This window comes from Brugia malayi (genome assembly GCF_000002995.4).
Source record: "Brugia malayi strain FR3 genome assembly, contig: Bm_v4_Chr3_scaffold_001, whole genome shotgun sequence".
NCBI lineage: Eukaryota > Metazoa > Nematoda > Chromadorea > Rhabditida > Onchocercidae > Brugia > Brugia malayi.
The window spans coordinates 156,291-179,102 of record NW_025062477.1 but is presented as its reverse complement, the minus strand read 5'-3'; the positions used below and the strand labels follow the sequence as shown (position 1 = coordinate 179,102).

Genomic DNA, 22,812 nt, shown 5'->3' with positions numbered 1-22,812 from the left:
TCTCTTCCGTTCCTTTCAATTTTTACAAATTTAATTAATCATTTAGTTGAATTTACAATTGAAATCAAAAATGAAAGTCAATGAAAATAGCTTAGTCATTAGATCTTTAAGAATTGTTTAGCATCGACGAACAGTCAGAGGGATGAGGAGAGAGAGGAGAGATTTGGCTCAGAGATAGTTTATGTATAGTGTTGCGATTAAGTGAAGCCAAATAAGTGATAAATGGACATCTGTTTGCATTGTCAGGAATAATGACCATTGACCGGAATTGGGGAATTCCGGAATCGTTGTCGGATAGAGTATAGATCGAACATTCTCCTTTTTATTTCTTTTTCCTGTTTTTCCCTCTCTCTCTCTCTCTGTCCACACTTTCTAGACGCGAACATCATTTCTACTCAGATTGAAAGTCTTCAAATTTCATTTTTTAGGGCGGTATTTCGATTTAGCATCCAAGTAGACAACATCCTCAATAATTAATTGGTAAGGATGGAGAAAAGAAAGAGAGAAATAAAGGAGAAAAGGATTTGTGATATAAAATGAAATGAAATGAAAGATCAGTGTCAATCGAAATTCACTTTCTCAGATTTGTCCTCCTCTTCTGACTCTATTTATGCCCATTTTACTGTTTGTTTCATCCTGAAATTAATTCCCTCTCTCTCATTCTCGTCCTTTCTCTCTCTCTCCTCTTCACTTTATTTTCTCTTCCAATTTCAGTCGCTAAAGTTAAGAAGAATGCTTTCGAAGTTGAAACTAAAGTGATTGTTTAGACATACGTGAAGAGTGTATTTTTAACATTCTTTGAAGCTATTTGCTTGTTTACTAGCAACAAGCATCCAGTAAACAATGCTGTCAACTTTCCGGAAATATGCTTACATCAGTTTGCTATTGAGCTTATGCCGAGACAATTGCGATCATTTGCAAAGTGTCAAATCTTATTATTAAAAAGTTCATTTTGTCAACAGCATTTTCCATATTTTGAGATGACATTTTTGATTTAAAGAAATGGCTGAATACTGCCATTCTAATTTTAATTTTCTGCATGATTCATGAAGTTAGACAATCTTTTGAAGCAATTGGAATATGCAAAAATATTTTAGATTTACTTACAGTTGAATTGAGTTCTACAATCTTTGTATTGTAAGGCTTGACAAGTGTTCCATTAGTTGACTGCATTTTCAGCCATTTTCTAAACTACTCTTTCTATATAGTTACCAATTCTCGACTCAAACTCAGCAATAATTAACTCAGAGTCCAGCTCAACTCACGTGGATATGTCTTGTTTCACGTAAAATGTCCTTAGTATTTCCATATCATCCTAATTTTGTAAAATCGAATCGGTTTTTCTGATTATTTAATTTGAAAGCATTTTGTTAGCGCCTTTGACACTTGCTGTTTTTGTGAAGAAAAGTTCGCTAAGGGTTGAACTTGTGACCTTAGAAGAACAGGACTGGTCAGTCAGACTTTTGTGACATTAAAAATTGTAGAAAAAGGAACAAAATTTCATTAGGTAGTTGAAAAATGAAAAGAAACAGGTGTGACATCTCTCCGTACGTCTTCCTTTCACGCATTTTTTTTTTTTTTGTTTATCGTTTGCGTGCGTGAAAAAGACGTATATATGTTAAGGGTACGGTAGCTAAAATTTGCTGTTTTCTCATTTTCACTGAATAACTTTTTCTACTGCTTAACACCTATCTACCATTACCTTTACATTTGTACTTATCCATCCATTAGCCCAACTATTTGTTCGCCTATTCACCTGTCCATTTACTTCTTATGTACTTATTAATCTTCTTACCTGTTTTCCTATTTACCCACTATTTAATCATCTTTTTACTTATCTACTTATCTTGTCTATCTACCTGCTACCTGGTACCCGTCTAATCAAATACTTCCCATTTATCTATCTGTTTACTTGGTTTCCTACCCACTTACTTTTAACTTCTTCACTTCATTGTGGTATAATTGTCAACTGATATTTGTTGTTTGGATATGATAGCTGGTCAATCGATCACCTAATGAATGTCTTGGTCAAAATGCTTCTTCTTAAGTGGTATAGTTGTGTCATCAACGTTGTTGCGTGTCACATGAATGAGCATACGAACATAGATGGCAAGGTAAATTAAACATTCTCACCTGATTTTTATCGTACGTGGACATATCAGTAGGTGGACAATAGCTAAATTACTGTTAGTTGAACTACTATCAACATACCTGTGATTCGATTTCTGGATGACACCTGTTCTTCTATGAAATCTGATTGTGATTCGTCTTCTGAATCATTCGAGTGATACATTTAATGCTACTATTACTTTTACTTTACGTAACGTGTCGATACACTTTTTAGTTGCATTATTGCCATTGGTTATTCCGTGAATGAACAAGTGCAATTCTAGAGGCGTAATGAATTAGAAGTTGTCCACTGTCTGTCAGTTCATCGTCGATGTCAACGTTACTTGCGAAAATAACGTCTACCAGCCAACAACCACGTGCCAACTTCAAGGTTGATCTGGCTGAGAGCAATAACGACAACGAATGCTGTGAAATGCAGGAAGAGCTACCACTTAGCGTCAGTTCAGCCAGCGCTAATAATCGTTAGCTGTTACTTACTCAACATTAGATGAATTATGTGAGAAGTGTTACGACGACAGAGACAGAGACAGAGTCACCACAAATGGTCACTTTTTTGTCTTTCTTGTCGTGTCACCTTGTCGCGCACTTTTTCTTGGTCAACTTTTTAGGCTTCAAACTCAGTTTTCTGCATTTAAACGCTGTTGCAATGCTCAGAATGGGTAACAGTGCAATGATTTGTCGTTGAGCTTAAATTCAATTCTGAGCGTTTAAGCTTTTGACAATTTATGGCAAAAGAAGATATTAATGAATTAAGCATATGCTATAAGAAAGTTTCATTAGTGATACTTTAGATTGTATTTCTGAATAAAGCAAAATTGGACATACATATAGTCTTTTTAATTTCTTTGAAATTTTAGGCGCAAAAGCATCCAAACTACTAGCGTTTTGTCAACAAATAACTTTACGGAGGGTATTCCGCCTGATCGGTTTTAGTATCGGTTCGTATCCGCTTGCTTATGTCATTGCTGCAATCATTATGTCAGTTATGTCATTCGGAATTTATTATCTTAAATTGGAAGATCGAGTTCGTGATGGTTACACACCAACAACATCACCATCAAGACGAGAAGCAAATTTGCTACGAGAATTCACTAATTCATTTGGTTGGTTTCTTCATTTAAAAAAAAGAAAGGAAGAAAAGAAAAGTTTGAAGTTTATGTTCACATCAAAATTTTTTTACCTTTAAATAAAATGTTTAATGGATCTTAATGAATAACGAATTGCTAAATGATGAATCATCCATCAGATACTGACATATGTTTTAAAAGGTAAATTGTTGATAGCATTGATATTGTGATAATTGATAAGATTCTGTAGTGCTGGGAATTTGAGATCATTTTCCAGTTCGTCTTTTCCTTGTTCGGAAGTTCAAAATTTTGAAGTTATATGGTTCGGATGTAGCCAATTGATCCGTATGGTTTTTCAGTTTCAGTTAATCTAATATGCCGAATTTTCGAAAGCAGCTTACAAGAGAATTTCGGTTATATAATCATGCTAATTTCATTTCTTCCGGCAAATAATTTGACATTTACTGAGAACATCTGGAAGTTTATTTTCGTTTCCTTTTGTATCAGGTGACCCGACATTAACCACATTAACGCTGCAAGCTCGTGATGGTGGTTCCATGCATCGTCTGAAGTACTTAGAAGAAGCAGTTCGGTTGCATCGATATTTTATGGATAATTTTACTGTCGAAGTGCCTTCTACCGGTGAACGATTCGTCTATAGGGAAATATGCGGGTTTTCTTGCAATGCAAATGTTGTCATCGAATATTTTCACGTACGTGTGTTTCCTTTATGAAACATAAATGATTTCTGTATCAGTTTGATTAGTTGAATGGTTTCCTCCGGGAATTCCTACCGAGATTTCTGGTTGTAATTTTTATGCAATCTTTTCGAAATATCTTTTTTTTCTTCTTCTCTCTTCACTTTTTTTTTTACTTTTACTTTATTTGGCATACTTCCATTTTGTACGTTTGTCAACCGTACGCCTAAATTCTTGATGAGAATCTGATTCGAAATTGCATTTTCCGAAGTGTGAAGTAAGCCGCCGGTATGATAAACACTAGTATATATAATATATGATTTACCTTTAGAGTGCATTACTGGAAGAGTATAGGAAGGAGAAAACGGGTGAAATACGTAGCGAAGCGACCAATCTCACTTATCCGATTGCTAAAATTACTGGTTTTGATATTCATTTGGAGCGCAATTTTTACGGCGTCCGTTTACGACCTTATGCTAATAGTGGAAATTTCCGTAATAGCAGTACCAGCACCAGCAAAACAGATTCTACATCTTTTACGGAAGATACAATTCTGGAAACGATCACTAATATTGAATACATCCAGGTGATCAATATATGAGATGCATGCACTTCAATTGCAGATAGCAAAATGATTGCACATTTTTCAGCTGTTCGAAGTTAGCTATTTGCTAAGATTTCTCCTCTCAAGATTTTTTTTTTTTCCTGAAATGACATTCAAGAATATTGAAAAACATTTAGGTCGTTTTCATGGTCTTCCAGGGACAGGTAACTAACAGTAATATGGAAGCACGGCTTAATGCATGGGAAGTAGCTCTGTATGAATTTGCCACTCAAACTTATGTTAATCAACCAATAAAAATATTGGTACGTTTCAATGTTTTCCACCTATTCATTGATTTATAAGATATTTCAGAGATTTTATTTAAAAATGACTCTGTCCAAAGACATTTTGCTCTTCGCTTGAAATTGCTTCCTTCAATGAATTTAATATTAATTAGCTAAGTTATTTTCTGTACAATAATTTGAATTGCTTCTTGTTGTTTTGAAATGAAAATATCAATTAAGTAACTAATCATATTAAGCAGAGAGAAATTCTTATTTCTAATGAAAAATTACAAAATTTTATCTTTTTTGAAGTAATCCATTTTGTCTCAGATAAAAAAAAAAAATCACTTTTATAATTTGCAATATACTTTGAGCCTTCCTTGTTCAATTTTAATTTTAAGAGGAAAAAATTAAAATTACAGGTGCTTGGATCAGAAATAGTCAATCAGGAACTAATCAAGGATTCACAAAGAATGGCACCTTATTTTGTTGCTGGTTATTTTTTCTCTCTCTCTCTCTCTCTCTCTCTCCGTGCATTTTTTTAAGTGGAAATGTTGTAGTTAATAGCAAGAATGAAAGAGAAAAAGGTGATCAATATTGATTTTTAGAAAAAAAAAAAAAGTAAATTAAAAAATTTCGATCCAAATTTACAAATATAATATTACTACTGCTAACTTAACAGAATATTTTACATATTTCTACCTCTTTTTTTTTTTTATCTTCGTTTCTCAGTCTATATTTTGTTGAAAATTTTGGACAAAATAGAGTAATCAGATAGGATTGGTAGGATTGTTTTTTTTTTTTGACTTTGTAAATTTAAAATTTAATTTTCAATAATAGTGTCTAGTTCGCTGTACATTCATTCAAATGAAGCATTCTGTTTTGATAATACAACATGAGCAGTTATCGAGAAGCTACTTACTTAATTCCTGAATCAATCATTTTAATCTATTAGTAGCATAGATTATTGATCGTTCCAACAATACTTTTGTTTATTTGTTTTTTTTTTTTTCCAAAAACAATATCGAAAATTCATTATTCCTTCAAAAATTTCTTTCGATTTTAGAAATTTTAACGTCTGTATTTTTTCTTTTCTTCGTTTATTTTTGGTGTGATAAGAGGAAATTTTAAGTAAACAACAGCAAACTTATGATAGTATCAATTACTTGTGCATGATAAGAAGAAGAAAGTCAGAGAATTGATTGCAACTTGCTATTCATACTTTTTTTTTCTATCATTAGTTGGAATTCCTCTTTTGTCTCACACTTCTATTTATCAGTTTATTGTCATTCAAAAAGTGGAAAAAAAAAAATTGTTGACATTAATATTCTTGAAATGATAAAGGAATTTAATTAAAAAGGAAACAGGGAAAGAAGGAAGAAATTTTATGGATATATTTCTAGAGATTGTTTTATCTTTTATTAAATTAAAATTAAAATCTTTAGTTTTCTAAAATGATTTTATATGATAAGAGTCTCTAGTCTATTCGAATCGTTTCAGTTCGACAATCAATAGTTAAACGTGTCATCTCATCTCGTCGTGTCACCGCATGAAGAAAGCTCTCTCTTTTAACAAAATTCAAATTTCTTTTCTAATAAATGATCCTTTCATTGCTTAACCTCTTCCAGTATTCTCTCCTAAATATCATTTAGATCTCTCCTCCCTCCATCTCTCTCTCTCTCTCTCTCTCTCCCTTGTTTTCATCTTCCAAGAAATCGTTTTGCTTTCTGATTATTTGCTTCTGAACATCTCCTTCTAATATTCAGTTCGATATCAATGATACAGACACTTTATCAGTAACACATAGTGCTGTTCTATTTGGCAGTACCCATACTTACCCAACAAATTTCTTGAATAATACCCGACATAAGAGAAATACCACATTACTTACCCGGTAAACCACCTGATCTACACCGTCTATTTGTCTACCAATCGGAAATGTGAAGTAAATCCATTCAGTGTAAGAAAGATAATTTCTTCGTGTCTCACTTGTTTATAGTTTCAAATATAATTACAAGAGAAGAGATTTGAGGTAATTTGACATAAAACTCTGAACTAACGAATGTGACACTGATGACGTCGAAAGAGTAATTTTTCAAAAAAAAAAAAAAAAAAAAAGAGAAATACCCATAAATATGAAATGATAAGGTCACTTTAATAAATATAAAATCACAATGTCATTATGCCGTAAATTTGTTTATCGTTAACACTGATTGAAATTTTCAAAATTATTAATAGTTCAAGAATACATTTTGAAAATATCAAATTGATTTTAGAAAATATTATTTAGAATTGAATTGCGGAAGTACAACTTTTTCATTTTGAAAAACATTTCACGAGAGCTTTTTTGAAATTAGCCCAATTTCAGGTTTCTTGGCTATGTTTTTGGTTGTTGCTATCTCAGTACTTGGCAGTGCCTTATTACTCGGTGTCATGCATCCAGCCAAGCTAATTGTTGCATTTGGCGTTATTGCATGCCCGGTCCTGGCAATTACCGTTACATTTGGGCTATTTTCATTAGCTCGACTTCGAACGAACACAATTATGCTAATTATGCCATTCCTAGTGATGGGAATCGGTAAGTGAAAGATTTTTTTCAAAATTCGTTCTTACTTATTTTAGCAGTGAGTGCCATAAGATTCCATTTCAGTTATACTATAAAAGTTAATAGAAATTGTAAATAATTGGATGAGTTGGATGTCTATTACAGTACGATGACGAATTATCCATATTGTAACTAAAAAATGTTCGAATTGACTTTTGACTTGATAATCTCACTTTTGACTTGATAATCTGTTTTGACTTGAAATCTAATTTGTCCTACCCATTCCTGCAATTGTTCTATCTTCTGTTCCCTCTTTAGTACCTATGCATTCCACACATACACACACACAGACACAAATGTAAATTTCATCTTTTTGTTTGAAAATTGTGTGAATATTTCCTTATTTCGTTTAAAAATTTTAATTGCATTGTCAAAAATGTGTCACCCTACTCATTGTTAGATTGTGCATACATTACACAGTGTGTTGTTGCCAGAAGTGAAACAGTAGCACCTGATTAGTGTACGTGAAACGTCTATAATATACGTGATCGTTATGATGAGGCGTAGTAAATTCTAGTAGTCCGTCTTTTCCGCTTATGCGCACATTGCTCATCCCAACACTCATTATAGGCGTTAACGGAGCATTTCTAGTAATCCACTCATGGCTACGATCAGCTAGTGAATGTTCGATACCTCAGCGACTTGGTTTTGTGTTGGAAGAGGCTGGACCTTCAGTGACAATTTCCACATTTACCAATGTGATTACATTTGCTATCGGTGCATTAACTCCTACACCAGGTATTGGTTTGCTCCATCTTTTGCAGAGGAATAAGACAATTCGTAATCCATTTCTTTTCAAATAACTTCAATTTACTTAAAATTTGAATTGAAAATTTCGAATTTCTTCCATTTGCTATCTAATTCGGACAAAATTTAGCAGTTTTATTATAGGATGCTAATATTGCTTTTCCATTTCAGAAATAGCATTATTTTGTTTGGAAACAGCAATAGCACTTGCATTTGCATATATCTTCACATTGGTCTTGCTCTGTCCACTACTCTATTTAGCATCAATCGTTGAACGAACAAGGAAAAAGCATGCTGGTTTACCTATGGTTATATTTGCTTTTTATTTTTCCCAAATTTCAAAAATAATCTTTTAAAGATCGAACTATGACCTGTGGGAGAGACCGATGCACAGATATACATAGAAAACTTTCTAAATTAAATTGAAAGTACAAATCACCAAATTGATTCACTAAGGTTAGAAAATTACGGGAACTTAGTCAGTAAATAGATTAAGCCATTTCTGAATTCTGTTGTACGGCCGCTATCCGGAATGTTATTAGTGGTTAGTTTTGCGTCGTGAAACGTGCTGCACTGAATGAATATGCATTTTCCTTAGATTTGAAAGAAGAATGAGAATCATAAATTTTTTGTCAAGTTTATTTGCCGAATGTTTTGGCGAAGCACTTCTGAACAATGTAGCAATAATTAATAAACTGTTTAATTCTTAATAAAGTAGCTATCAGCTGATGTGCAAATTGACCTGAAGTTAACTGTCCGGTTGTTGCAGGTAGTAGTTGACAGGAAACAATTTTCTAGAATTGTTATAAATTTAGCTCTTCTCAAATCTGCTGAAGGCTTCGGTGGTGTAAAAGAATGCATGTGTGTACTTTTATATAACATTTAACAAATGGTATTTTAAGGTTATCATTGGATTAAATTTCACATTGAAATGCTACTGTCGTTTGATAACATCAAAACTGTTCTGTGTGTTGGCTTTCATTGGTATCCTAATCTACTGGTTCTTTGGTATTATTGGTGCAATGAATATTGAGACAAGATTGGATGTAGAAAAATTGCTACCAAAAAATTCACCTTTGCAAGAAGCAAATGCAATGATCTCAGCCATAGGTAATTCTTCTATCTCTCCCACACAGAATAGATTGAACCTTTGTTTGAAATATGGAATTGTGCAACTTTGCATAAACAGAACAATTTAATAAAAATATTTGATGTGACAAATGTCCAAGACAATAGCATTTAAAATTTATGTTGACATTTGTTCAAGTAGTTGATAGTATTATAAGTCTCTTCATTAGTATCCAACTGGATTACATTCCGGATTCGCTGAAATGTGGCTTGATTAGATTGCAGTTTGGAGGGAATATTATCCAGTAACGATTCTGGTTAATAGTCCTTTGGATATACGAAATGAACATGTCCTTAAACGATTTGATGCGATGGTCAATGATTTCGAAACATTGGAAAAGTGTCGAGGTAAGAGCAATAATTGTTGAATTTTCACTTTGAAGACTGATTTTTATTTCATGTGTATCAATATTGAACCAATGAAATCATTTTACACCAATGAAACCAATGATAAATCATTTTGTGTGTACCAATGAAAAATCATTTGAGTATTTCAGGGAAAGAATTTACGCTTCTTTGGTTGCGGGATTATAAAACATATTGGTGGGAAGCGTTGTTGTATGATTTTGATTATTTTTCGGATGATAATATAGCACTAACTACAACGGCTTCAATATCAAAATATGAGGCAAATTCTGGGAAGGAAATGCTTGATTATAGCAAATTGAATGACTTCCTGTTTTCGCCACTTTATAAGCACTGGAAAATTTTTCTAAAGTTGAGGTGGTATTTTTAAATTTATTTAAAGCCGAATTTTTTAGAAGTAATACAGCATTCATCTTCGATTTTATCTTATTCTGTAAAATATTTTTGAAAGCGCTAAATATTTCCGCTAAAGCATACTTTCTGAAACATTACCTTTAAATGGAAGAAGCATGCTTGGCATACCTATGCTTATGATTGATAATAGCAAATGATGCTAGGCTACTTTTACAAATATTTGCCAGATGAAACTCCTTTCTAACTTTTATTTGCACTTGATTTCATCAGGTGATTCATCTCAGATTCATCCTTGTATAGTAGAAATTACAAAGATGTTGAAGTGAGAGCATTGATATGACAGCTAACTTAAAGGAAGTAGGAGCATTTTGTGTCCAAAGTTCTTATTATATGCTGTGTTATTGGGGGAACAGTAGTATTTCATTCCTTCCTTTAAGTTATTAAGAAAAGATTTTCAAATGCTTCCTTCGACAGGAATGATTCTAATATACCAGTGGAAAGTTTTTGCTTCGTGGTCACATATCAGAATTTAACCAGTTGGAAGGAACGAATTGAATTAATGCAAAAATGGCGAAGTATTGCTAATTCTTATAAAGATTTAAATGCATCCGTTTGGGAAGCCAATTCGATGTTTGTCGATCAAATGCTTTCATTGAAAACATTAGCTATGCAGGTGAGGCGATTTTGACAATGATTTCTTTCACCTTATGAATATGTTAGATGAGTAATTCATATGAACACATTGATCAGTTTTTCCGGATGTAACCGTCAAAGTTTACTTTCTTTTCAAGACCTGTTTCTGGACATTAATATGCATGGCAGCAGTATGCGGTTTATTCATCCAGAATCCATTCAGTGTAACTGTCGCATCTCTCACCATTGCATCCATAAGTTTCGGTAAGTGTATTAAATACTGTAGTGGTTTACTTGAGAATACTTCATGATTGAGTACCTCTTTGATGAGGTGAGGTAGGTATCATCAGTCCTAGTAAGACTGGGTTAAAAAGGTAGCAGCTAAGAAAGTCGAGAATGAAATGGATTCCTAAGCAACAAGAGAAATTGAAGTGTAAACGAGTGATGAATGTAATAAACAGTAGTAGTAGTAACAGCATTTCATTACTCAATTTTTGTTTATGCAAATTGCAGTAAATGTTGGAGGTGTAGGCTTTGTGACAATGTCCAGGTGCAGTGATGCTATTTCAAGAAGGTAATGTGATATACTGAATAGGTAATGCTATTCTTGACAGATAATCATGACTACATCGTCTGTAGGGTTACTTGTGAACGACTTCTTGATTTCTTCAAAAGAGTTTCGACCCGCTTCGGGTCAAAGTGATTGTGTCAAGTTTTGACATCCAACCTACCCGTGTTTGAGTGAGTGCTCAAAGTGATTAAACTGCTGCTGCTGTTGCTATTGCTAATAGAGATAAAGGGGGGTGCCCTTAGCAGGAACTGTAACAACAAGTGCCTGGAAATTATTGAAGGCGTGATTGGATTTCTGTCTTGGTGGCATTTGGATCTCGACCCGGCAACGCTTTGCGCCATATTGATGTGTATTGGAATGTCAGTAGATTTTACCGCTCATGTATCTTATTACCATCAGGTAAGCAGTATTATTACTGTTCTTTAAGGATTTTCATTTCACGATTGCAATCAGTAGATCCCAGGCTCTATGGATTGTTTCAGCTCATTGTACCATTTTAATTTCCCACCTATCGCCGTCACCGAATTGCACCATAAATGCCAGCTTGCTAGTACCGCAGTTAACGAGGAGGAAATTTGGAGGGATATGATTTTGTATGATTTATAATCCGTACTATATATGACAGCTCGGAGAGAAGAAAGCAATAAAAGGGATCAGAATAACGAAATCACGACTGGAAAACAATAAAGCACGCTTAGAATACACGCTGGAAAGTGTAGCGTGGCCAACGTTGCAAGGTGGAATCAGTACGGTTGCTTGCATAATACCGTTAGCATTTCTACAGGTTTGATACTATATGAAATTAATTAATGAAACGAAAAGCCATCCCATCATTCTATGCTCACCTCTTCATTTATGGAACGTGAAGCTAGCTAATTATAATCAATCTTAGCATTAGAATGGATACGATCTGCATTTTTACATGTTCGAAACATTCCTGTATTTTAATGGAGAAATTTTGCAAGTATTTGACTACACGGAGATACTAGACGTGGGGACAGTAGATGGATCTCAATTCAGAGTAAACAGTAAATAGATATTTGGTAATGTGAATAATTTATTTGATAAGTGAAGCAATCTCAGACGCAATGAACTCCATAAAGGTTTAATTTCAAAAACTTCCTTTTTCTGCAAATTTCAGAATTACATCCCATTGGTATTTGTGAAAACGATATCACTGGTGGTAATTTGGGGTCTATTTCACGGTCTTGTATTATTGCCAACATTCTTGTCATCAATACCTCACTTTTTATTGGAGTTTAATTGTTATCGAGCAATTTTTGGGAAGCATCTATTGAGTGCCACTGCTGCCATCGATGCTTATGGTAGTGGTGGTGCCGGTGATGCTAGTAGTACCAGTGGTGGCAGAAAGCAAGAAGATAAGGTTGTTCATGATAAGGGAGATATACATATGAATGCCACTGAATTACGGATACTACGAACTAACGAATAGTTAGTTCTGCATTTTGACAGAAGCATGACGAAAGAACGTCCTTCCGTTTTTTAGTGTATAAAATCAATTCCTGTGATGCAAGTCCGAAAAGCTTTAATAAGCTAGAATATAAAGCTGCAGAAGCGAAGCATCCGGAATTTATCACACATATTCTGCTCCTCTTGCCTTTTTCCTTGGTATTGTAATTAGTGTTTGTGTATTTATGTTCTTATTGCTATGAAATAATAGGTTAAAAAACATCAAAAGAACTAAGACTCGCTTTTACTTTGTTAAGATACGACACCAGCTCCGATCTTTGGTATTCCCTCGAACCAGGAAACAATCTCTTCTGCATGTATCATAAAGCATAAAGACATCACCCATCACTATTCAGGAATCTTGCTTTAATATCCAAATATTAAGCAGTCATTAGATTGGGAAGTCTAACGAATTGTGTTTGTCTTTTTCTTTTGTTTGTTGTTCCCTGGCACAATTTAATGATTGTGTGAAGTAATTTGTATTTCCTTCACAAGAAAAATCAATAAAAGTGATGATTCTTTTGGAAACAGTGAATATATTTTGTTGATTAATGAGTGAGAATGTTCATATTTGAGGTCTTTCAGTGCCAACTATTAGGATACTGCGAAGAGGATATCACGAACCTTCTACTTCTAGGCATCACATTTCTTAGTAAAAGATACCTAATATTTACCTCAGGTTGTACAACACAATCTGTCTTAGCGCTCAACTTTTAATTGTCTAATTTAAGTTTTTCCTCCAGCTGTTCCCAGCGTGTAGCCATCAACATAGAGAATTTAATGATAAACCTCAGCGACCGCAATGTGATTCCCCTGAAAAAAAACCAGACACAGATACCAATATATGCTGCTGAACGTTTCAAAAAAGTTCAATTTAATGAAAACCAATGAGATACACGAAAGAAAATGAATCAGTCAGGTAGAAGTTGCGGCAGAAATAAATGTGACATATAATTCTATCAAATCGCAACGAACAGATATTTCCAAATGTTATTCTAAATTCTCTGAAAGTTCGTGGTAACTGATTCCAGACAGCCTCAAACTGAGACCGAGACCGACAGAACACAGGAAAGAGTCACTATTATAAAAGTCCTACTGCAGATATTGGAAATTACCAAAATCCCAACTTCACAGCCTTATCTAAATCCTCTGAAAATTTTATTTTGGAATGAGTCTCGAATGCCAACAGTCTTGTTGAACGCTTTCTTATCTAATCAGGGAAGTTATGCGTAACTGTACGAAGGCAAACATGCATAAAATGTTTTCAAAATCAAAACTTCCTTCCAGGATTGTAGGAAAAGGCAACTTAGCAACTATAAAACGAGAGGCAGAAATGTTTTCGTAACCTCCTTTCGAAAAATTCATCTAATATTATTTTCCTTAAATTTAGACTTTTTATGGAGTAAATACAAATAAATCTGGAGGGGAAGAAATAATCAACAACTATCATTGTTATATATCTATCATCAGCCATCAATCTTGAACTGATTCCCAATAAACGCGCAAAAAAAGAACAAATTTCAAGAGAAAAAGTGATAAAACAACTCAAAAAATTCAACCTGAAAGCACATCTCTCTCTGATCAAAACGATTATACAAGTAATGAAACGAATTTTCAAAGAAAAAAAATCCATTTCAACAATTTAAATTATTTAAATATCGAAAGAAATGATAAAAATATTTCGATTAAAAAACGAATGCAACAAAAACAATCCCATGACCAATTGAAACTTAGAAATATATAAATCATGAACTAATAAAATTCCCCGAAAAGGATTGCAGACAAGCCGAGGCTTATCAAACTTATTAAAATCGATGATAACAAGCTAACACCGCCAAGCAATTACCATTCATCCATTCATCAATAAATGCCACAGAATCATTCACATATTTCATAAGTACTGAAGACATTTACGACCATTATAAACCTCAAATAATTAACCCACAAATCACAAACAATTAATCAAATTTTGTGAAATGCTTCCACACAATAACCTCCGTAGATCTTTCCTGGATTCTGCAAACAATCCTTTATCTTTTACATCATTATATTCATTGCGTAATCTAAATTCTACCCAGAAAACACAAACTTTTCGAGATCTACTTTAAAAACTGTTGCACAAATATTTCAATTTGAAGAAAAAACATCATCATGGATTACACCTTACATACTTATATTTACAAATATCACGATACCTATAGCAACAAAAATTGACCAAGAAGCGTGTACAGGAGCAACGAGTAAGTGATCTGAGTTCTCCTTTTCTACAGTACAAATTTCTGGATAACGTTTAAAAATTCCCAATGAAAGAGTCCAACAATCAATACCTTCCAGTTAAAAATTTGTCCCAGTCTGCAGTGCTCAGATTTTCGTAATGTTTCATGTCACAGAATTCATAGAAACATATTTCACTAATACGTGAAGTTTATTCTCCACAAGAAAAGAGGAAAAGATTGAACCAGCTACCATCCAAAATTAAAATTTAATCATGTTTAGAACATTCCCACGGAAAACAAATTTAGCCAAATCGTTGCTCTAGAATAGGGCACGAACGTAAGAAAATCCAAATCAAAAAGACAGCCAATGGAAGAAATTTGCGATGGTAACATCATGATTGTGACAATTGAAAAGATACCTATCAGAATACCCATATTAACTAATTTCATAAGATTTGTTATGCTAACAAGAATCGAATCTTTAACCATCTCGATAATGACTTAACATTTTTATGCAATATGCTAACTTTATCATCAAGAGGATAAATAACAGGAAGGAATGATAGATGGGATAATTAAAAAACAGCAGCAATCAGTAATTCTTTTTAATTAAGCAACCCTTGAAGTTACCTAAAAGTATCAATATAATTAAAATACCCATAATGATTCCCAAGTGCAAAACAAAGCGCCTATGAAATCACCGCTACCATACCATACCATAACATACCACAACATATGCATACATATCACTTCATATCACCAAATGGAGAACAGAACGGGAATATTTACCTTCTTTGATAACATCATTTCTTCGACTGACTTTTTGCGTATTCTAACAGGAAACTCCTTTGCATTGCTTGCTGTGCTTGCTGCAACTGCCGTACCATCTGTGGACTATTGCTAAACATAGCAGCTGCAGCAGCCGGATTCATCGAAGCTGCTAGTGCTGCCAAAGGATTAGCCGCAGCTGCAGCGGCAGCAGCAGCTGCATTCGATGCAACATTTCCGGATGTACTGCTTTGCTGGGCATTTTGAACTGCCTGAGCAAGTGCTGCCATTGCCAAATTGGGTAAACGCTGCTGCATTAGCGGATTCCATTGTAGCTGAAAAAAAAAAAAAAAAAAAAAAACTGGTTAGTATCTACATATATAAAATGAATGCCAAATTAAAGCATGCATATTACTATCAATAAAATGAGAGAATACGCTTTTTCACCTCACTGATTACTCCTAAATTGCCCAAACCGTCATGATATTCGTATGACAATATTGTTTCATTCTATTTGCACATATTCACATGTAGCTAAGTAACTATTTTCCGGTAGATATGGTTCAAGTGCTCGTTCCAAAAAATTTTACAAAAGTACTGTTAGTTAATACTGTTTTTAATTCTGATATTATAATTTTGCGGGCGTCTCCAACAACACCTGTAAACGTGTTAAATGCATTCTAAAAGGACTTTTCCTTTCTGAGTGCCACAAGTCCTAGCCAAATGATAACGAACACCCATATATCGAAAATGACTTCCGATATTAACTGTTATTCTCATTTGATATCAACCATTCGTTAGTATTTTATTCTAACTTGCTCTTATATTGCATGAAGCAAATTCGAGCATAACAAACTTGCTAAGTATTTTTTCAACATTTCATACCTTCATAATTCCATATATTTGTATTTCTGATCAGAAAGGAGCACAGAAAGAGGATGACTTTTCTTACCTGTAACATATTTGGTGCATTGAGCAAAGGATTCGCCATCATAGCTGCAAGCATAGGATTTGTTTGTCGGAGCGCTACCGCTGCTGCCATCTGCTGCTGTAAGAAATTACTCGTGCCGGTTGCACCTGCTGCTGCCGCAAGTGCCGCAGCTGCAGCCGCAGCTGCTGCATTCTGCGAAGCAGCCTGTGCTGCGGTGTTACTATTCGTTGTTGCAGGCCTTTTATATGAACCTGATTTGGTATGATGCTGCTGATGACCTGCCTATAAAAAAAAAAGTCTCTTAAAAAACCCCTTCTCTAAGGCTTTCCAGAATAAACGGAATTTCAGCAAATAAAAAAACCAAATTTATTTAAAAAAACAAATAATTACGGAGGAAGTAGAAGCCTTCGCTGTACTAACTGCGGCACCGGAGGAAGAAGGTGCAGTTTTCACAGCAGCTGCGTTGAGAGGTGGTGTAGCTGGTGTTGATGAGCGAGGTGTTGATGATGAAGGCACAGCCGTTTCGAATTTGCCTTCTGCTATCTGCTTTTCTAATTCCTAAAGTAAAATGAATGGTTAAGTGCTATTCCCACAACCATATAGAAATCATTCTATTCCATCATATTTACATCACAACATATTTTTCAGTGATGAAGAATATTCATTTTTGATACCAGCAATTGTAACACACCAACCTAAAAGTGAGAAAACAAAACAATATGATATTGCCATTCTTACTTGTTCTTTTTCCATAACTTTATTGAAAGCTTTCCTCAGCAATGCGGTATGCTCTTGACGTAATTTCTTCTTTTGCGCTGCTTTCACACATGCATCACAATACAGATTTAGTGAATTCTCATCTGCTCCGATGGCACGCCAAACCGGTGTAAAATCGGTACCACATTCTTCGCATAAATAAGGCCCCTCTGTGACACGTCTGAAACCAATATTTCATATTTTTTTTATAAAAAATTAGATCGATGAAATCCTGAGTGATCCCAAACTTTGATGATCACTGCTTACGCAAACATCTTTTTTTGCTATTGATAACATACACAGCTGCATTTACTGGTTCACCTATCCTGATAAGTTCAGTAAATTTAAATCATGTTTGGAAAGTTACACCATCGCACCAATTGTAGACTCAGTGATTAATAGCAACAATTATCAGGAAATTTCTTTCAAAACAATTATCAGAAAAAAAGCAAACTTACTTAGTAGCTACTTTATCCTTCAGTAACCTTTGGACAGCGATATCTAAACCCAAATACATTAGAAAATCTGGTTGGTTACCATTAGGAATAAAATGCATATCCGGAGGTGGCGGCCGAGGTGGAGGAATCTGAAACTAAGTGAATTTAAACAGTGTGTGCGAGAATATGTGGATGATTCAATTTGAGAGAGAAAAAAGTGAAGGCTAATTCAATCTGAAGGACACAAAGGTGACAGAATATCTCAAGATCACTAAATATGGCAATAACTAGAAAAAATTTTGAAATTGGTGAAAAACTGACTGAATGAAATTCCCAGCACGGAACTGAAATAAGTGGGATGTCTTTTTTCTCGATCGCTCACATCAGCTTTTTACTAGCTATTCAGAGAATTTCTAGAAAATGAATAAATACAAAGTCCTATAGCACCCTAAAAGGATTTCGTATAAACTAACTTGTAATAACTGTTGCTCTAACTGCCTCCGTAGCGCAAGTTTAGCTGCAGCAGCTCTCTGAGCAGCGGTTTCCTTAGCGGCTAATGCGGCTGCAGCACTGTTTCGTGAATGATGATGCTGCTGATGCTGTTGTTGTTGCTGATGCTGTGAGAGAAGCGCAGCGGTTGCTAAAGCTGCTGCATGTTGAGTTAACCGACCTAAAATTATTTTCCATACTTTTCAGGATATCAGTATACCAATCTAATATGTATCATGTCTCAGGATATTAAAAGTTTCACTAGACGGCCGATGTATTAGTACATTACCAAACCGTGCACGATTAAACTTATTTTTTTGATGCACTTCTCTTGGTAGCACACTTCTTTCATAATATAGCATGTGCACCATTTTATCACTCACCAGCAGATAATCTTTTTGTAACACTAATTATGCAATACTAATAATTTAAGGTATTGATGCAACAAACATTAACTTTGTGAACGCATAAGTAGAATGTGAGATCACTCCATAAAAATTACTGACTTACCGTTATTAGCTTGTGCTTGCTGTTGAGCTTGCTGCAGTAACGCTTGAGCAGCAGCTGTATTCAGTAAGCCGCTTTTAGCCGCATTCTGTAATAGCTGCTGCTGCTGCGGTGTCAAATTCAAATTCATCAAAGCTGCTGCAGCTGATGCGGCAGATGCAACTGCACGCGACGATGCGTTCGAAGTTGACGCTGCAAATTCTAACAGAAACGCATATGTTTTTGAAATCTGTATCAATTTCATCTCATTTATGTTGACTTCTTTTGATAATTCATTGCTCCTCTTTTCTTTGGAAAACTGTGCATGCTACTACATGGAACGGTTAAGGCTACTACTCCAATGCTTGAACTACAGCTTGAACTAGCATTCAGTTATTTGTAGCCTAATTCAGCAATTACTGAACTGAATTCCATGTAAAATTAATCTCAACTCTAAACTTTCTGGTTCAAGCCCACTTAGAATAATTTAGATGTACATAACATATGGCACAGTCATTTCTTAATGGGACATAAGGATGCCATTATTAAAACCAGAAGTTAACATAACTAAAGTCACTAAGTATATGCCATTTGCGAAATAAACAAAAATCAAGATAAAACTGTAAATGCACAAACTGTAATCGCATTAAAAGACAGGAATTCTGTGCTGACCTTTTGAATGACTGTTAGATGTAGATCGACTTTGTACAGCAGCAACTGGTGGTTTATAAGCATGGCCACTACCATTCTGAGCAATATTAGCCGTTAATTTCCTAATATTTGCTTCTTGTATCTAAAAAAAATGGATGACATGAAAGTTAGCGATGTCTAACCGATGTTCCATACCTCTGAAACATTACAACTGCTACACCTACTGACTCCAAATTATCTTCTACTACTGTATACAGAATATATCCTCCTGTATATATTCTTACGTTACCTACATATATATATATATATATGTCATCTTATCGAATAGATATGTCTCTTTCACTTTATCGACAGTAAACACAGATTCAGTTTTTCTTCCCCTGAAAACGTCTAAGACAGTACGAAGCTCATACTATTAAATGTTCAATACTATTTCAATAGTTTATGTGGTACATAAATTTTGAAAGCCTCAAACGAGTACTCATCTTCACCCACAACATCATCAAATTAAGGGGAAATTATTGAAGACCTTCAAACAAACACTTATTAACGAAAAGTATACAGAATCAATTAGTGTTAGTTATATATTGCATGATTAATTCGACGAGTATGGCTGATTAGTGAATCTCAATAAGATCATGTCAACAGCAGTAGCACCACTGATACACTGCCAGCAAAATCATTGCCTTATCATTGATAAGTTTATAAAGAACCTGTTTCACGGAATGTTGTTGACTTATCCGTAACTTTCTAAGCATAGAAAGCTTCGCTTCTTCCTTCCTTAGCTCAGCTTCCAGAGTTTTAATCATCATTTCGCGCTCCTTCTTTTGCTCATCTGTTTGTTCTCGATGCAGAGTCTGCAACCATAAATCATTAAACCCCATCCCACCTATCCATCCATCTCTCCTCCACAGAGGTCTACACACATTGATTTTGTCATTGGATGGGAAAAAGGAAAAAAAGATTGTTTTCGTCGCTTTTTAATCCATATCATTCAAACATGATATCAAAATAGGGCACAAAAAAAAGTTGCCCATTAATTTTAAACTTACAAATGCATTAACTGTTTTGAATAATCAAAAATTGGAACTTCATATTCAACGAAACATATTGAAATAATACATCTACAACATGTGGGAAATCACCTACCCGATCAAAAACCTTTTTGACTTGTTCGAATTCTGTATCATTTAAACTTGACAATTCGGATTCATCGCTCATCAATAGTACTTCGTCATTTTCAACTTTAATTCCAAATTTACAGTCAGTTTGGTCCAAAGTCCGACCTTCTGCATAACGCTTTTTCTTAACAAATGGTTCCTCATCATCATTTTCGGCTCCAGAAATGTAACCCTCACCCTGCAATCATAACAAGTTTACAGTTGTCAATCAGATTTATTCGAGAACTAATTATAAAATAAAAGATCCAGTTATATAAAAACCTAAATAAAGCTAGAAATGTTTGTATCAGTGGTTTTATGCCACTAACAATGTAACCAACTCAGAATTAAATAGGAATCACTTGATCTAACTTCTATGCAAATTACTTTAACAATTTGTTAGATTTACGTAGATGCATGAAACATCTTATGAAGTCAAATGCAGCTCAACAATAGGATACTATTTTACCGCGACTTAACTTTCACCCAAATGACTTTATCAGTATTTTAGAAGATTTAAATAAACTGTTCATGAGACATATAATAAATTTATTGTATTGCAACTAAATTCAAGATAGAGATGACAATAAATATTAGACTTACAGAATCAAAAAAGAAAAGAATAACGATCTGGCTAATATTAACTCGCTACTTTGGAATAAGGAATCTAAGAAAGGTCTCAGAAGAAGTACATCTTCGAAAGCATTATCGTTATTGGATTTCAAAGATTCTGGAGAACAGTTGCTGAAGTAGACCTAAGGAAATAAATGCATTCTATTCTACTTCTCCTAAAACCAATTAAAAATAATAGGTACTAAGAGATAAACGTGAAATGCATATTTAGCTTTAAATCGCATCTTTCTTCTTATCGCTTTTATTTCATTCTAAATTCTTCGAGAAACTTACACTATGTGATGCTACACCGTCCATCACAGGTGTTAGTGCTTCCTTCAACTTGATGCGTTCCGCAGCTTTCAGTGCACATGCACGCGTACTCCGACGTAATGATGACGGCGATACATTACCGTCGTTAACTGCTGCTGCCTTCGCAACCGTCAAATCTCCATTTCCACCTTGATCGGTATTTGATGACGTTGATTCGTGGCATATTCCATTCTAAAAAGTGAGTACAGTTTTATAGCTGCACATTTAAAAATTTTCTGGAAATTTTCATAATGATCCCATCGACACTTGGGAATTGAAATGAAGTTTGAAAAATATATAAATGATAAATCAAAATATACACATGAAATATTCATAGCTAAACAATCCATAATGACTGGCACTGTGAAAGCAGTAACAAGTGTGATATAGAAATGAAATAAGTGCCAGTAAATAAGTGAACAATTTTGCCGAATGATCAAAAATCTTTAAATTCTTCACCCTGAATGGGATTTTGAAAATCTGGAAAATACGAAACGAACTTACAAAAGAAATCTCTTCACTGATAAAGCTTGCATTATAAATCTTTGTTAACAAAATTAGGTTGAAAATTTTCCACTTTTTTGAAAATTCACTTCAAAACACACATTTTGAACTTCTATTGCCATTTAGCACGATTTCGTCTTACATTAGTAACTGGGGTAGCGACAGTACAGTAACATTACCTAAATCTCTAGATTTTTAGCCTAAACTGTGCTTTTTTACTCACTTCAAATGAATCCAGGAATCTCAACTCTCCTCACGGAAGTGCCTCGCGGTGAAACTTTATCATCCTGCCAAAATCGATGCAAAAAAGGACAATTTTGAAGGAACTGTGAATTAATTCGCCGTAGACACTTTACATCAATTAATTACGAACCTCTTCAAAACCGTTGAATGTTTCTACTTCCAAAGTATGCACATCAACTGCACCATTAACCCCTTTTGAGGTACTTTCTGTTGTTGATCGATGTTCCGATTTCGTTGCCATAATTACGGATGTGTTAATGATTCGTTTTGTGCATCACCAACTATAATAGTATAACGAAATATTGATTTATGAAAGGCTTCCGCCACGACAGTCATTTCGGCTAATCGCTGAATAGCACAATACTACCCGTACCAAAGTTTTTTCTTAATTCCTTAGGAAGATCTTCAAAGAATGTTATGCAATAACCCTGGGTATACCTTTAGATCCTGGGATATCAAAAATTTTAACAGAAATCAAACCAAATTTCAGAAAAAAAAAGCATTTGTGATGTAACTTGACAATGAATCCTAAAATTTGCCATAAATTGTAGTTCCAACAACCAGAAGAAAAAAAGAAACACATGAACTATTTCAAAAAAGTTTTAGTTAAAATGAACGGTAGGAAGGGAGAAAAGAAAAAACAAATGAAA

At 34.3% G+C, this 22,812-nt stretch overlaps 2 protein-coding genes across 2 annotated transcripts; one reads left to right on the top strand and one right to left on the bottom strand.

The window, feature by feature from the left end:
- Window positions 1–2,440: 2,440 nt before the first annotated feature.
- Bma-ptr-21 (Patched family protein) lies at window positions 2,441–12,580 on the top strand (the record flags this gene model as incomplete). Its single annotated transcript, XM_043079561.1, has 17 exons — window positions 2,441–2,591; window positions 2,988–3,233; window positions 3,705–3,910; window positions 4,227–4,481; window positions 4,637–4,762; window positions 5,146–5,218; window positions 7,092–7,301; window positions 7,899–8,066; window positions 8,247–8,383; window positions 8,978–9,185; window positions 9,429–9,551; window positions 9,701–9,926; window positions 10,398–10,596; window positions 10,715–10,820; window positions 11,408–11,526; window positions 11,753–11,911; window positions 12,269–12,580. 17 exons carry the CDS (start codon window positions 2,441–2,443, stop codon window positions 12,578–12,580), a joined length of 3,024 nt encoding a protein of 1,007 aa, XP_042935495.1.
- Window positions 12,581–15,616: 3,036 nt separating this feature from the next.
- Bma-dcp-66 (Uncharacterized protein) lies at window positions 15,617–22,403 on the bottom strand (the record flags this gene model as incomplete). The annotated part of the gene is made up of 12 exons (XM_043079560.1): window positions 15,617–15,916; window positions 16,534–16,794; window positions 16,903–17,070; window positions 17,251–17,449; window positions 17,727–17,854; window positions 18,179–18,375; window positions 18,705–18,893; window positions 19,353–19,473; window positions 20,045–20,188; window positions 20,481–20,690; window positions 21,398–21,607; window positions 22,293–22,403. The coding sequence occupies 12 exons, from the start codon at window positions 22,401–22,403 to the stop codon at window positions 15,617–15,619; spliced, it is 2,238 nt and encodes a 745-aa protein (XP_042935494.1).
- Window positions 22,404–22,812: the final 409 nt, after the last annotated feature.